Raw genomic sequence first — 15,924 nt, forward strand, 5'->3', positions numbered from 1 at the left:
TCTTCTTACAGATAATGTTCTAATAAAGAAAGTAAATGAAATCGAATCCTTACAAGTCGATGAACAGGTCACAAATGAAAATACTGTACTTGGATTAAATGTGCCTGTTCATTAACGACAGTGCTATGAACAAACCGTCCACGCACACTAGCACCGACTCAAAGATTGAGAGACCTTTATATTCTTTATTCTAATGAATTCATCGTTTATAACAATGGATAGTATATGACAAGTATTTTAGCTTCAATAAGACAAATTCGAGCACTAGATAAGATGAATAGTTTTCTACTGACAAACTTAAGTTTCTTTGCAATATGACTTAAATATTTTTGTATCTTATCGAACTGAAAAATTATATTTACACGTTAAGGTTGCATTTAAGGTTAAACTCAATAACTCTTATATCAGACTAAAGAGAAACACATATTCTTTGTACCAAATCATCGGTAAATACCTCAAATGACAAAACTGACGAGAAAGACCTTATGTAATGTTGCTTAATACAAATTTCTCACATTTATTTAAAGGAAATATAACCAATTTATTGTTGTCACAGTGAGTTTAATTACTAAGCTATTTAATAGGTCAACACTGCCAATGTCTTAAAATATTTTATGTAAAAGTTGTAAAATGTTTATGTAAAAGAGTTACCCATGTCATGTTGGCTTTTGTTATCGTTGTTTTGTTGTTGAATTTTTTTTTAAAGAAAAGGAACAAAGTAAATTTTCAGCGCTAATTAGTTATTCGTGCATTCTATCGATAAATTTAACATAAATATATGAGAATGGTTTCGTGATGAAACTATACAAATCTTAACTTTAAACGAATGATTATATTCTCCATGCTTTGATATATATACATGCATAAATAGCTTCTGACATAAGTTGTCATTTTGTGTAACCATTCATGGAATGATTATAAAGCAGGTATCTGGGGAGCTTAATTACATTTTTTCTTAGCGATTGTCATAAAAGTAAATGTGAATTGACAAAGGATATCATATTCTTTTTATCACACAAATATCAAATTCTGTGTATTTGCATGTATTGAAAGTCGCCAAAAGAAAATAAAAAGAATCAGCCATATGCAAGAACATTGTAACGAATGTAATGTATATTTATTGTTACAATATAATTGTTTTATGATACTTTATTTTCCAAAGCACAGTTACATAATTAATGATATATTCTTGGTTTTAGCCAAACTTACTGTGTTGTTGTAATATATTGTATTGTTACAGTAAAATTGTTTAATGACATTCTGTTTTCTAAATCACTTTTTAAATAGCTTAAACAATGTAAATTAAACTCACTGTGACAACAATAAGTTGGTTATATTTCCTTTAAATAAATGTGAGAAATTTGTTTTAAGCAATAAAGTAAATGAAGTGGATTCCTTAAAGGTCGCTGAACATGGCGCAAGTGAAAATGTTGTAGACTCGGATTAAATGTGCCTGTTCATTAATGACAGTGGTATGTACAAACCGTGCACGCACACTAGCACCGAATGAAAGATTCACAGAAATTGATTTTCTTTATTCTAATGAATTTATCGTTTCTATTTACTAAATCACAGTTACATTTTCAATGATATTTTCTTGGCTTTAGTCAAACTTACATTGTTGTTGTTTTATATAGCTTTGTTACAGTAAAATTGTTTAATGACATTCTATTTTCTAAAGCACAGTTACATCATTAATGATATTTTCTTCGCTTTAGACAAACTTACTCCGTTGTTGCTATATACAGTTTTGTTACAGCTAAATTGTTTTATTGCATTCTTTTTCAAACCAACATTACATAGTTAATGATATTTTCTTGGCTTTAACCAAACTTACTTTGTTGTTGCTATATACGGTATTATAGTTTTGTTGCAGTGAAATTGTTTTATTGCATTCTTTTTCAAACCAACATTACATAGTTAATGATATTTTTTTGGCTTTAACCGAACTTACTTTGTTGTAGCTATATATAGTTTTGCTACAGTGAAACTTAATGACATTCTTTGTCAAATCTCACATGATTTCAGCAACAGCAGCCAGAGACAACTGACCATTGGGATCAAAGAAATTTCGCAAGGAGCTAGATAGAACCAGCTACCACTCGATAACAAATCTGCTTCTCCTTTTGAGCTATTTAGGGGCCAGACAAACCTAAACGGGCTTTAAACGCCTAAATTCTAGTTCTAAAACGGTTCATTATCAAGTGAAACATTTGTGCAATTCGACTATCGTTATATTTTCTTATATTCTTATTTCAACAGATATGAACCCGGACAGATTTATTCCCGAAAAGCCAGTGTACCTTTTCATTAGAAGACAATTATAGACATATAAACCTTTCCTTATGGGATACGTTCATAATTTACAGATAATAATTCACACAATACACAGATTACTGGGCAAAGCATCTACAATTTTTTGTCTAGATAACTGGGCAAAGAATCTACAATTTTTTGTCTAAAAGTGACAACGGCTAGATAAATTGTTGCATTGCCGGCTCTAACGATACTTATTTTCAATCAATTGGGAAACTCAAGACGACGTGTCCAGCTACTTCCATTAGCACTGTACATAAAACAAATAAGAATAATACATCAATTATTGTTTTCTTCTCAGAAGACAAGAAAACAAAAGAGGCAACAACAAAAATATCGATAGTATAACACTAGTCTTCATGATATCTTTTGGACATTAGATAAATTATTCTCATATATATGTATATCATCCATCCTGGTAATCAAAAGGAAAACCTTAGCTCTTTGATGAACTATCTTCTTGGCAAACTTCATGTACCTTTTTTAAATTGAATGTCCCTCAACCAAGCAATCCTTACATGTAAAACTGACAATTACCATATTTTTGAATGTCAGACTTTCCTCCTTGCAAACATAATGTTCTGCTTTTGAACTTATATGTTCCTCAACCAAGCAATCCTGACAGACTAAACTTACAATTGTTATATTTTGGAATGTTAGACTTTCCACCTTGCAAACCCCATGTTCTGCTTTTGAACTTATATGTTCCTCAACCAAGACATTCTGACAGGCTAATATGACAATTGCTATCTTCTGGAATGACTTAAAAGCAAACTCATAGTCTTCTAGTCTTCTTTCAGATGATGTGCTAATAAAGAGAGTAAATGAAGTAGAGGTCGCTCAACTCGACACAATTGAAAATGTTGTAGACTCGGATTAAATGTGCCTGTTCATTAATGATAGTGGTATGTACAAACCGTGCACGCACACTAGCACCGACTGAAAGATTCATAGACATTGATATTCTTAATTCTAATGAATTTGTCGTTTATAACTATGAATAGTGTATGACAATTATTTCGGCTTCAATTAGATAAATTCGAGCACTAGATAAGATAAGTAGTTTTCTATTGACAAACTTAAGTTTTTTTACAATATGACTTAAATATTTTTGTATCTTATCGAACTGAAAAGTTATATTTACACGTTATGATTGAATTTAACGTTAAACTACATACCTCTTACATCAGACTAAAGAGAAATACATATTCTTTGTATCAAACCATCGGTATATACCACAAGAGACAAAACTGACAAGAAACACTGAAGGCAAAGTTGATTACGAAAATACATAATGGACAAATCTCTTGTGAACACATTAATAAGCAAGTTTCTTTTTACCCTATATAATGTTGCTTAATACAAATTTCTCACATTTATTTAAAAGAAATATAACCAATTTATTGTTGTGACAGCGAGTTTACTTTAATGACAATCGCTTTGAAAAAATGTAACTTAGCTCAAAGATACTTGCTTTATAACATTTTTCTAAAATCATTCCATAAATGATTACACAAAATGACAACTTATGTCAGAAACTATTTATGCATGTATATATCAAAGCATGGTGAATATAATCACTCGTTTAAAGTTAAGATTTGTATAGTTTCATCACGAAGAAATCCGGAAATTTTCATTTATTTATTTAAAAGAATTATTTATTTATTTATTTATTTATTTATTTATTTGCCCTTTCTTTTTTAAGCTACTTATGCATTCTCGATTTTATGCAGGCAACTTTACCTATTGACTTTTAAAATAGCTTAAACAATGTAAATTAAACTCACTATGAGAAAAATAAATTGGTTATATTTCCTTTAAATAAATGTGAGAAATTTGTTTTAAGCAATAAAGTAAATGAAGTGCAATCCTTAAAGGTTGCTCAACATGGCACAAGTGAAAAATGTTGTAGACTCGGATTAAATGTGCCTGTTCATTAACGACAGTGGTGTGTACAAACCGTGCACTGACTGAGAGATTCATAGAATATTCTAATGAATTTATCGTTTCTATTATCTAAATCACAGTTACATTTTCAATGATATTTTCTTGGCTTTAGTCAAACTTACATTGTTGTTGTTTTATATAACTTTGTTACAGTAAAATTGTTTAATGACATTCTATTTTCTAAAGCACAGTTACATCATTAATGATATTTTCTTCGCTTTAGCCAAACTTACTTTGTTGTTGCGATATATAGTTTTGTTACAGTAAAATTGTTTTTTTTTTGTTTTGTTTTTTCTTGTTTTTGGCAGCCTCTTTTCTAAATCACAGACACATCACTACTGATATTTTCTTCGCTTTAGATCAACTTACTTTTGAGCTATTTAGGGGCCAGACACACCTAAATGGGTCTTAAACGCCTAAATTCTAGTTCTAAAACAGTTCATTATCAACTTCTTTTTTTGCTAGTGAAACATTTGCGCAAGTCGACTATCATTATATTTTCATTATATTCTTATTTCAACAGATATGTACCCGTACTCTGTTAGACTCATTCCCGAAAAGCCAGTCTATTAGAAGATATAGACATATAAACCTGTTTCTTATGGGATACTTTCATAATTTACATATAATAATTCACACAATACGCAGATAAGTGGTCAAAGCATCTACAAATTTTGCCTAAAAGTGACAACGGCTAGATAAATTGCTGCATCTAATGCATAATAGAATCTTTTTTAGTTCTAACGATACTTATTGTCGATCAAGTGGGAAACTCAAGACGACGTGTTCAATTATTGTTTTCTACTCAGAAGACAAGAAAATAAAGGCGGCAACAAAAAATATTGATAGTATAACACTAGTCTTCATGATATCTGTTGGACATTAGATAAACTGTTTTCAGATATATCTATATCTTCCAAATATCATAAAATATATACTATAATGTAATATGTGTTATCCAATTCATATGCTTTGTCCGAACATGAATTGTCCGAACATGAATTGTACAAGTAATGCTCACCTTATTGCAGAATTTTAATCCGTATTATTTTCATTATTAGTTAAAATATGTTATTGTACACTTATACAACACATTTTAGAGCCTTGTAAATCATTTTGCATCTGTTGTAATCCATAACTGTATGTACAATCATACAGTACGTTCTGCACTTGAATTTGGCGACCATTTTGACTTGTTCTACTACGGTGTAAGAATATTGTTGTCATCTTGATATATATGCTACTACTCAAGTTTGTGTTACAAGTTGAATTAAAAATTGATTGTTAACGTATATTTTAGCATTACATGTGAAATACTACAATTGATGATCGTTATATTGTATTTGAGAGTGATTGATTCTAAGGAACTATTTAGGGCACTTGTGCGAAAGAAAGTTGGCAAATGTTGGCAACTATTATTTCTATATGTCAAGAGTATTTTTGATATATTGATAAATTAATGATTATCAGTCATTATTTAGGAACGTCTTGTTATGTTTAACATGTATTTTATTGTATGTATGTCGAGTGAATGATGTTTATTTATTTGAAAACATTGTAGAACCTGTTTACGCATTTTTATGTTTGCAAGTTCTGATTGGCTGACGCTATGTTTGCCAACATCCGACAGCTATATAAGGGCGGCTGTAACCGAAAATGGCACCAGTTGCAAGCTTCTAATAACTTCCATAGTAACCAAGGCACTGGGGAATATTTTCAAAGAAACATCTTTTTAATCTATTTTATTCAGTAAGTTACAAACAAAACAGGTTATCCCTTAAGAAAACAACAATCCTTTAAGTGTTTTAGTCCCGTTTATTTACAATAAACCGAATTAATTCCGTTTGTTTACATATGCCGAGTTTTGTTTACATAGCAACCCCGTAGTCAAGCTATTTAACATCAACACTATGCAACTGGTGGTCCCCTTTGCTGTTACAACCGCACCTCTTAGTAGATAAATTATAAGTTCTTACATAAATTATTATTATATTTGATGATATAAACTTGAATTTGTTATCTCCATCAATACACAAGAGATTATTTAAACGTTAATGGTGTTTCTTATTATTAGTTTTCACACTAGCTAAAAACCCTTAAAAGTCAGCTTGTAAGCTTGGTGGCTTACAAATTGGTGTCAGAACTGTTGATTATATTTAAGTTATACATCAACATCGAACCTTAGCCTGCATTTTTTTAAAAGTCTATTCTTTGCCAGCACCGATTAAAGAAGTTCAACACATAAATTACATAATGGCATCTCCTGATCCTGATATTTCTTTTGATGCACAAAATGACTACCAACATCATCAACCTGATAATCCACATAATGAAGAAAATCAGTTTGACAATGAAAGCATATCAAGCACTTCATCTACTCATGAGCTAAATACTTATGAAAATGAAAGAGACACATCAGCTTCACATAAAAATAATGATCATACACACTCTTCACAAACACTGAGAATGAATCAACATAATATAGTGAACACTTCAAATAACTGTGGTGATCATTTTCCATCTTATATGACCCAACCATCATCAGTCACACAATCAATTAAGCCAGATTCTTATGATGGATCTAAAAGTTTTGAACAGTATTTATCACACTTTGAAGATTGCTCAGAGCTTGCACGTTGGGATTATCGAACCAGAGTCCTAACACTATCAGCAAGTTTACGTGGTTCAGCAAGAACATATTATATGACCCTTTCCGCCGAGGTACGCCGCGACTACCAGTTGCTTGTTTCTAGATTGCGTGACCGTTTCGGACATCTAAAGCATCAAGCTCTTTGGTTAAATAAGCTTGAAAATAGAAAGCGACAAAGAGGTGAAAGTATAGCGACTCTTGGTGATGACCTGATTCAACTTTCGCAAAAAGCCTATTCTGATCTCGATTGTAGGGCTCAAGAAAAATTAGCTTTAAACCAGTTTTATCGCTCGTTATCAACTGATATGAAATGTCGATGCGTAGACAATAATTGTTCAACAGTAACAGAGGCAGTCTCTGTGGTTGAAAAATATGAATGCATTTTAGGCTCGCAAAGTGGTACTGTTCGGGCACTTGAATCAATGCCAACCAACAAATCATCAGAAGATCTAATAACTGTAATCAAACGCCTTGAAAATAAAGTAGATAGGCTAGAGAAAAAGTATGATAACAAAAATAAAGTGCATCATGAGAAAAATAATCACAACTGTTTTGGTTGCAATTCACCAAATCACTTGTGGAGATCTTGTCCCAAGAATGCAAGAGTTAATCGAAATGTGAACAACATTGCATTGCAAAATGAAAGGCGCACTCCATCATATGACCAAAGGTTTCAGTATCTTGGCAATAACCAAAACCAAGTGCAAAATACTTCAAAAGATATGCAGAATTCATCTTCTCAGCTTTCAGCCAATCAGGGAAACTAGAAAAAGCTGGCTCTGATGGCCAAGAGTCAGCAATTGATACAATTAAGTTAAATGGGCCAATTATTAATAATTCTACAAATCAAAATTTTTCCTCTGTTAGAATTGGTTCTAATTTTAACCAATATGATAATGGTTTCTACACAACTTGTAAATTAAATAATGTTTCTGTAGATTTTCTTATTGACTGTGGAGCTACTTCTTCTTTGATTTCACAGAAAAAGCTTCATGAAATTGATCCAACTGGTCAATTGTTTAAGATATTACCTGTTTCAAGTACACTGCATACTGTCAATGGTGAACCAATGTCAGTGTCTGGTTCTGTTGATCTTCTACTAAAACTAGGTGACCAGCATTATGATATTACATTTATTGTTTGTAGTATGGATACTGAGGGTATCCTAGGTCAAGACTTTCTGAAGCAACATGTTGAGTGTATTAACTACAAAAGGTCTTGTCTTCAAATGGGTGAAAATATTGTTCCTCTATTTACTGGAGGAAAAGCACTACAAGTTTGTAGAGTTGAAATGAAAGAAACTATTAAAGTCCCCCCTCAGTCAAGAATGTGGGTTCCTGTCAAAATACCTCAAGCTGATCATCTGTCTGAAAATGGTTTTATTGAACCAGCTACATCTGTCATGGCTAAAAATGAAATCCTTGTTATGAGTGGTATCATTAATACCAAAGGAAATCCTGTTGTCAATGTTATCAATTATGGCAGCAATGCAGCAACATTATACAAAAACATGAATGTTGGGTTTTGTGAGTCATACTATGAATGTGAAACTGTTGCTTCAGCAAGAATTGCGCATGTTAATGAACTTTTACAAGAACCTACAATACCTGAGCATCTCCAAAATCTTTATGATAGAAGTTCTGTTAATTTGAATAATACTGAAAAGCAAGGTCTTGTTAAACTTTTGTTTAAGTATCGGAACACATTTTCTAGATCTTCTGATGATATTGGTAGAACTGATTATGTACAGCACTCTATCAATACAAGAGACGCAGTACCTGTACGTCAACCACCGCGAAGGCTTCCATTAGGCAATCGTGAAATAGAAAGAACTGAAGTAAATGAAATGTTAAAACGCGGTATTATTGAACCGTCAAATAGCGCATGGGCATCGCCAGTTGTTTTAGTTACGAAAAAAGATGGTACTCCACGTTTCTGTGTCGACTACAGAAAATTGAATGATCTGACTGTCAAAGACGCTTACCCCTTACCGCGTGTCGATGACTGTATTGACTCCTTATCAGGCGCTCGTTACTTTAGTTCATTAGATTTAAATAGCGGTTTTTGGCAAGTCGCGATGAAACCTGAAGACAAAGAAAAAACAGCTTTTGCAACTACTATGGGTCTTTATCAATTTACTGTTATGAGCTTCGGACTAGCCAACTCGCCTTCTACATTTGAGCGATTAATGGAAAATGTTTTAAGAGGGTTACAATGGGAAGAATGTCTTTTGTACATGGATGACATCATCATACCATGTGCAACAGTTGACCAAGGTCTAGAACGGTTAGACCATATACTTCAAAGGTTACAAGAAGCTAATCTGAAACTTAAACCTTCGAAATGTGTTCTTTTCCAAAAAGAGGTCAAATTTTTAGGTCATGTTGTATCTGAAAATGGAATTTCAACTGACCCTTGCAAAATTTCAGCTGTTAAAGAATGGAACACTCCTCGTAATGCTCGCGAGGTAAAAAGTTTTCTGGGTTTATGTTCTTATTATCGCCGCTTTGTCGATGGCTTTGCAAAAATTGCCCGTCCTTTAAACCGGTTGACCGATAAAGCGACAAAATTTGAATGGACACCTGAATGCGAAATTGCGTTTCAAACCTTGAAATCAGCATTAATCTCTGCACCTATCCTTGGTATCCGATCCCAAATAAACAATTCATATTAGATACGGATGCAAGCGACAAATCGACAGGCGCTGTTCTTTCGCAGACTCAAAATGGTAAGGAAACTGTAATAGCTTACTTAAGCAAGACTTTAAACAAGCACGAACAAAGTTATTGCGTTACACGAAAAGAATTGCTTGCTGTCGTACATGCTTTGAAATCATTTCATCACTATTTATATGGTCAACCAGTGCTTTTGAGAACCGACAATGCCGCAGTGAGCTGGATGAAGAACCTTAAACAGCCAACCGGACAAGTAGCGCGTTGGTTAGAACTGTTAGGTACATATAACCTTAATGTTACACATCGCCCCGGTATTCAACATAGAAACGCTGATGCTCTTTCTCGTGCGCCCTGTTCAAAATGTTCGAAACAACAAAATGGAAATCTAGATGAAGTTAGCGACAACAACTGCTCAAATAAAAACAACAATTTAACTTTGAATAGTCTGAACAATAGCATAACAAGCAACACATCTGACAAACAAGATATCATCAATGCATCTCAATCTGAAATGACTAGAGCAATTACTCGTAGTAACTCTGATAACAACTCTCCTTTCTTATCAACACAAATTATACTGTCACAATGGTCACCATCTGAATTACGCACTTTACAGCTAAAAGATCCAGATCTTAACATAATCATGCTTCATCTCGATCAGTCAAATGATAAACCTTCATGGCAAGAAATTAGTCATTCTTCGTCAGTAACTAAAACACTTTGGCGCATGTGGAATCGTCTCTCTCTTGAAAATGGAGTTCTGTTCAAAAACTGGTTTGATGATGAAAATAATTCTCATATGCAATTAGTTGTACCTAAAGAAAAACAGTCTGATGTGTTTCACTATATGCATAACATCCCATCATCTGCTCACTTGGGTTTTGATAAAACTCTTGCAAAGATCCGTCAAGATTTCTACTGGCCTGGCATGAAAGATACAATTGAAAAGTTTTGTGCAAAATGTCATAGCTGTGCATCTCGTAAACCGCCCAAACCTACTAGATCTCCTTTAGGTAGAATAAATGCTTCTCAACCATTTGAACGTGTAGCTGTCGACATTTTCGGTCCCTTGCCAAAGACCGAGTCTGGAAATATTTACGTTCTTGTCATTTGTGATTGCTTTACAAGGTGGACCGAGGCAATTGCGATTCCTAACCAGGAAGCAGAAACAATTGCCAAAGCAATTGTAAATGAGTTTGTCTCTCGTTTTGGTGTCCCCCTTCAAATACATTCTGACCAAGGCAGCAACTTCGTCTCTAAGTTATTTACTGACATGTGTGATCTTCTACAGATTTATCACACTAGATCAACAGCCCTACACCCGCAATCCAATGGAACTGTGGAACGATTTAACCGAACGCTCGCCTCAATGTTAAGTATGTACTGCAATTCAAATCAACGCCTCTGGGATAAGTTTCTTCCTCAGGTCATGATGGCATACCGTTCTTCTGTAAATGCGTCTACTTGTTCCACACCTAATAAAATGGTATTTGGAAGAGATATTATACTGCCATTACAAGCATGCATAGGCCTGCCCCCTCAGTCCAACATTTCAAATGAACCTAACAAACCTACCTCTGACTACATTCTTGATCTTAAAGACCAACTAGAACTCATACATGAACAGGCCCCGAGAGGTTTTTGAAAACTAAAATTTCATACCGTAAACGTCACTATGACTTAACAGCAAAGAGTCGTTCACTTTCTGTCGGAGATCCAGTCTGGTTACATGACACATCTCGTCGTCTTGGAGTTTGTAAAAAGCTTTCACCTACCTGGAAAGGTCCATTTCTGATTACAAAGAAAGTTGATGATTTGGTTTATCTTGTTAAAAAGTCCATAAACCTACCTGCTAAAGCTGTACACATTGACAGGCTAGTCAAGTACAAGAGCAACAACATACCAAAGTGGTTTTCTACCTACCTCACCAACAAACCTGATGCCAATCCTGCAAATAGTTAATGAGCAACACAGTAACATACCATTATACCTGATAATTTAAATGTATAATGTTTTCTGAACACATCAACTTAACAAAATTTGATAGCAATTTATAGTTACATTTTAATGAAGAAAGTCATCTTTAAGAAACAACAATGCTAGATTCTTGTCCATTGTTTAAGAAAAGCATGCAATAATGGTAGTGAGGCTTTATTGGTAATAAAGCAGGTGATTTCACAGTAGTAAAATTGTCTTAAATTAAAATGGAGGCCTCAAATAAAGTATTGAAAGCGGATTGATCACCCACTTGCGATATACTTACGATGATAGCAGAAAGCGTTTCTGCAATGTGAAAGACATTGTTTATCTACATTTTGTGATTTTACCGAATGTATGCGAAAACATGAACAAGATAACAGCAATCCAGTAGCATAGTGTTGATACTAGAACTTAAGAAAAATGACCTACCCTACATTTTTATGATTGTAACCATTCTGATTGAAATTACATCGCTTCATTAAATAAACATCGATTTGAGTGAAATGCTGAAATTAAAGAAAATTACCAGCTATCCTTCCTACATGAGTTATGCTTTTCTCGTTTCAGTCATGAAATCAAAGTTCTTTTGCGAGACGTGCCCAGCATCTTTTCTTACAAGGAGGGAACTCCAAAACCACTACTTACGTACCAACCATAAGTCATTCCGTCTGATCTGCCCATGGTGTGTTTACCAGAATGAACGTTGTTATAAATATGTACAGGTCCTAAGAAGGCATGTGAAAAGTCAGCACCCTGTCCAGTTTAAAGAATTGCCACCAAGAGCCTTATCAACAACCAACTGCTTCTACCTATGTAAGGATTCGAAAACGTATATTGAATTGTATGGCGCATCAGATTATAACAGCGTTGAGGCAAAGTTTCTTCAAGAGATGGTCACAAAATGGTCCACTGGTCGCATTCCTGGTGTTTCTGAATGGTTGAATGGTTGGAAATTAGCCAAGTCTGATTCATCATGTAGAAGTTCAACAATATCCAGTGAACGTGAATTTTCTGCTTTCAAGCCAGTAAGTGCTCCAAAGTCTACATGTCAACTTTCTTCTTCTATTCATCAAAGTCTGCCTACATCTACTTCAACTGAAACTCACAACAGTCATGAATTGTCTACATTGCCTTCTCCAACTATACATATGAAAAAAAGATGTCACGAACCATCCATTGATCTCAAAAGTATAATTATTTCGTCTGATGTCAAGGCATATCTTCTTGAAGACAATGAAAATGTAATCATGGTTAAACTTCTACCTAACGTTATCCAATCTAAGAAGACCATGGACTCTTTGATGAGAAGAATTTCGACTCTATCTAAACCGTTCAATCCTCCTACTGGTAACTGGAAAATCGTGACAAGTCAACAAATCAAAGATTCATGTGCCAGGATTCTTGGTGTAAACTTTGACCAGATCCTATCCTGCCTTACACAACCTGCTGAGAACTTTAAAATTTCACGTCCTGCATCTGTCAGCAATATCAACCATAATCCTGAATCTTCTCAACCATCAGCAAAAGGTGATAACATCAATAACACTAACAAGGAAGACACTGTAAAATCAGATGTAAACAACAACAACAACAACTTAAACAACAATGAAAATGTACACAGTCCAGCTGTTAATGTAAATTCAACAGAAGTATCTAAAACCTCTAACATAAATGATGAAATCATCTCTTCAGTTAATGATCCAGATGTGGACAATGATGAACTTGATTACAATGATTTAAGATCTCCAACACCAGTTTCTATAAATGATCCAGATGAACCTTTTAACAGTCCTTACTACAATGCTGGAGCAACACCAACAGATAATAGATACGAACACATTCCAACACCATCATATGAACCACAAAGTAATAACATTGATACACCTGTAGTACCAGAATATATACCAACACCTAAAAATGAATTAATTATCAACAAAGCCAAGACTCTCCTGACAACTGGATCCATGCCGCTTCTTCCACCAGCAGAAAGAGAATGGTCATCTGTACCTGAATGCAGCGTAAATTTAACATCTAATCTTCAGTGGCCACCACATCAATGGAAAACATTCACACCTGACCAAAAACGCCTTGTTACCGAATATGCCGCCATGAGACTAGAAGAACACCACAACAACAAATTAACCGTCATGGACAGATCCTTACTTCTCCATAAATACAACTTTTTATCCTTGCCTGGTTCCACCGGTATCAAACTCGATCTAAAAGGAAGATCCAGAATATTGAACTTTCACGTTATTTCAAACATTGCCATCGAAAAAGACCAATCCAGTGACGAAGAAAAACACAGCATCCTCTACAGTTTCAAGCCATCCGAAGAACTAAAAGACATTCTCTCAAAGATCCATCATGTACCTTTAAGACTTAAAAACAAGAAATAAATTAGTAAGTTAGTAGTGAAGCAATAATGTAATAAAACAGGTAAATATTTAAATAACCAATAATATGTTACAATAGAAGTATTTTTCACAATTTATCCTTTTTCAACATTTCTTAATTTTCCACACAAAATAATTGTCAGGTTAGAACTTAATTATAAACAGGTATTGTTGTACTGTGTTTCTTTAAAACAATTATAGATACATAATTATTATTAATCATTTTTGAAATATATAAATCAAGCATAAGTCTTTATGTGAATTGTCTGACTGGTTATTATGAAAGTCTTTAAATATAAGTAGTTTATTAACTATTAATATATACTTGAGTGTTTAAGTCTTAACTTGAGTGAACTTAAAGTATGGACTTAATTAATTGCATTATGTGCTGAGGTAATAAGGTATGATAAAGTACTCATAAAGTACTCACTGTTTGTTATATGTTAACTTTATTTTTACTTATTAAGAATTAAGATTCTTAAATGAAATATGCATTACCTAAGTCTTTATTTGAATGCATTTAAATGTACTTGAGTGTTTCAGAGCAAATTTGACTTGTTCTTTTATTAGTCATGCTAATTTAATATGTTTTTAAGGTGCTGATAAAGTCTGAATCTGATATTAACTGAGATGTTATTTTGACAAGTATTGTTTTGAATGTACTTGAACAAATGATGTATTGTAACTTTATTTAACTTCAGGAGAAGTTAGTTTTTAAGGTGGGGGAAATGTAATATGTGTTATCCAATTCATATGCTTTGTCCGAACATGAATTGTCCGAACATGAATTGTACAAGTAATGCTCACCTTATTGCAGAATTTTAATCCATATTATTTCCATTATTAGTTATATTATGTCATTGTACACTTAAACAACACAGTTTAGAACATTGTTAATTATTTTGTATCTGTTTAAATCCATTACTTTGTGTACAATCATACGGAACATTTTGCACTCGAATTTGGCCGCCATATTGACTTGTTCTACTACGGTGCAAGAATATTGTTGTCATCTTGATATATATGCTAATACTTAAGTTTGTGTTACAAGTTGAATTAGAAATTGATTGTTAACGTATATTTTTGCATTACATATGAAATACTACAACGGATGATTGTTATATTGTATTTCAGAGTGATTGATTCTAAGGAACTTTTAAGGGCACTTACACGAGTGCGTATGAAAGTTGGCAAATGTTGGCAACTATAATTTCTATATATGTCAAGAGTATTTTGATATAGTGATAAATTAATGATTATCAGTCATTATTTAGGAACGTCTTGTTATGTTTAACATGTATTTTATTGTATGTATGTCGAGTGAATGATGTTTATTTATTTGAAAACATTGTAGAACCTGTTTACGCATTTTTATGTTTGCAAGTTCTGATTGGCTGACGCTATGTTTGCCAACATCCGACAGCTATATAAGGGCGGCTGTAACCGAAAATGGCACCAGTTGCAAGCTTCTAATAACTTCCATAGTAACCAAGGCACTGGGGAATATTTTCAAAGAAACATCTTTTTAATCTATTTTATTCAGTAAGTTACAAACAAAACAGGTTATCCCTTAAAGAAAACAACAATCCTTTAAGTGTTTTAGTCCCGTTTATTTACAATAAACCGAATTAATTCCGTTTGTTTACATATGCCGAGTTTTGTTTACATAGCAACCCCGTAGTCAAGCTATTTTAACATCAACACTATGCAACTGGTGGTCCCCTTTGCTGTTACAACCGCACCTCTTAGTAGATAAATTATAAGTTCTTACATAAATTATTATTATATTTGATGATATAAACTTGAATTTGTTATCTCCATCAATACACAAGAGATTATTTAAACGTTAATGGTGTTTCTTATTATTAGTTTTCACACTAGCTAAAAACCCTTAAAAGTCAGCTTGTAAGCTTGGTGGCTTACAATATTATAATATAATTATAAGCACACCAGTAATTAT

The 15,924-nt window shown here is 33.3% G+C and overlaps 1 protein-coding gene across 1 annotated transcript; it reads left to right on the forward strand.

Annotated features, from left to right (window-relative positions):
• The first annotated feature begins 5,657 nt into the window (after positions 1-5,657).
• LOC132742158 (glycosyltransferase-like protein gnt13) lies at positions 5,658-14,376 on the forward strand. Its single transcript, XM_060730488.1, has 2 exons — positions 5,658-6,012; positions 12,136-14,376. Exon 2 carries the CDS (start codon positions 12,138-12,140, stop codon positions 13,965-13,967), a length of 1,830 nt encoding a protein of 609 aa, XP_060586471.1. The 5' UTR covers positions 5,658-6,012; positions 12,136-12,137; the 3' UTR covers positions 13,968-14,376.
• The last annotated feature ends 1,548 nt before the right edge of the window (positions 14,377-15,924 follow it).

The sequence above is a fragment of the Ruditapes philippinarum genome, unplaced genomic scaffold (genome assembly GCF_026571515.1).
Source record: "Ruditapes philippinarum isolate M1 unplaced genomic scaffold, ASM2657151v2 ctg1219_1_1_1_1, whole genome shotgun sequence".
Classification (NCBI taxonomy): Eukaryota; Metazoa; Mollusca; class Bivalvia; order Venerida; family Veneridae; genus Ruditapes; species Ruditapes philippinarum.

Excerpts from the sequence above, each read along its gene's own strand:
- LOC132742158 (XM_060730488.1), top strand. The coding sequence starts at position 12,138 with ATGAAATCAAAGTTCTTTTGCGAGACGTGCCCAGCATCTTTTCTTACA.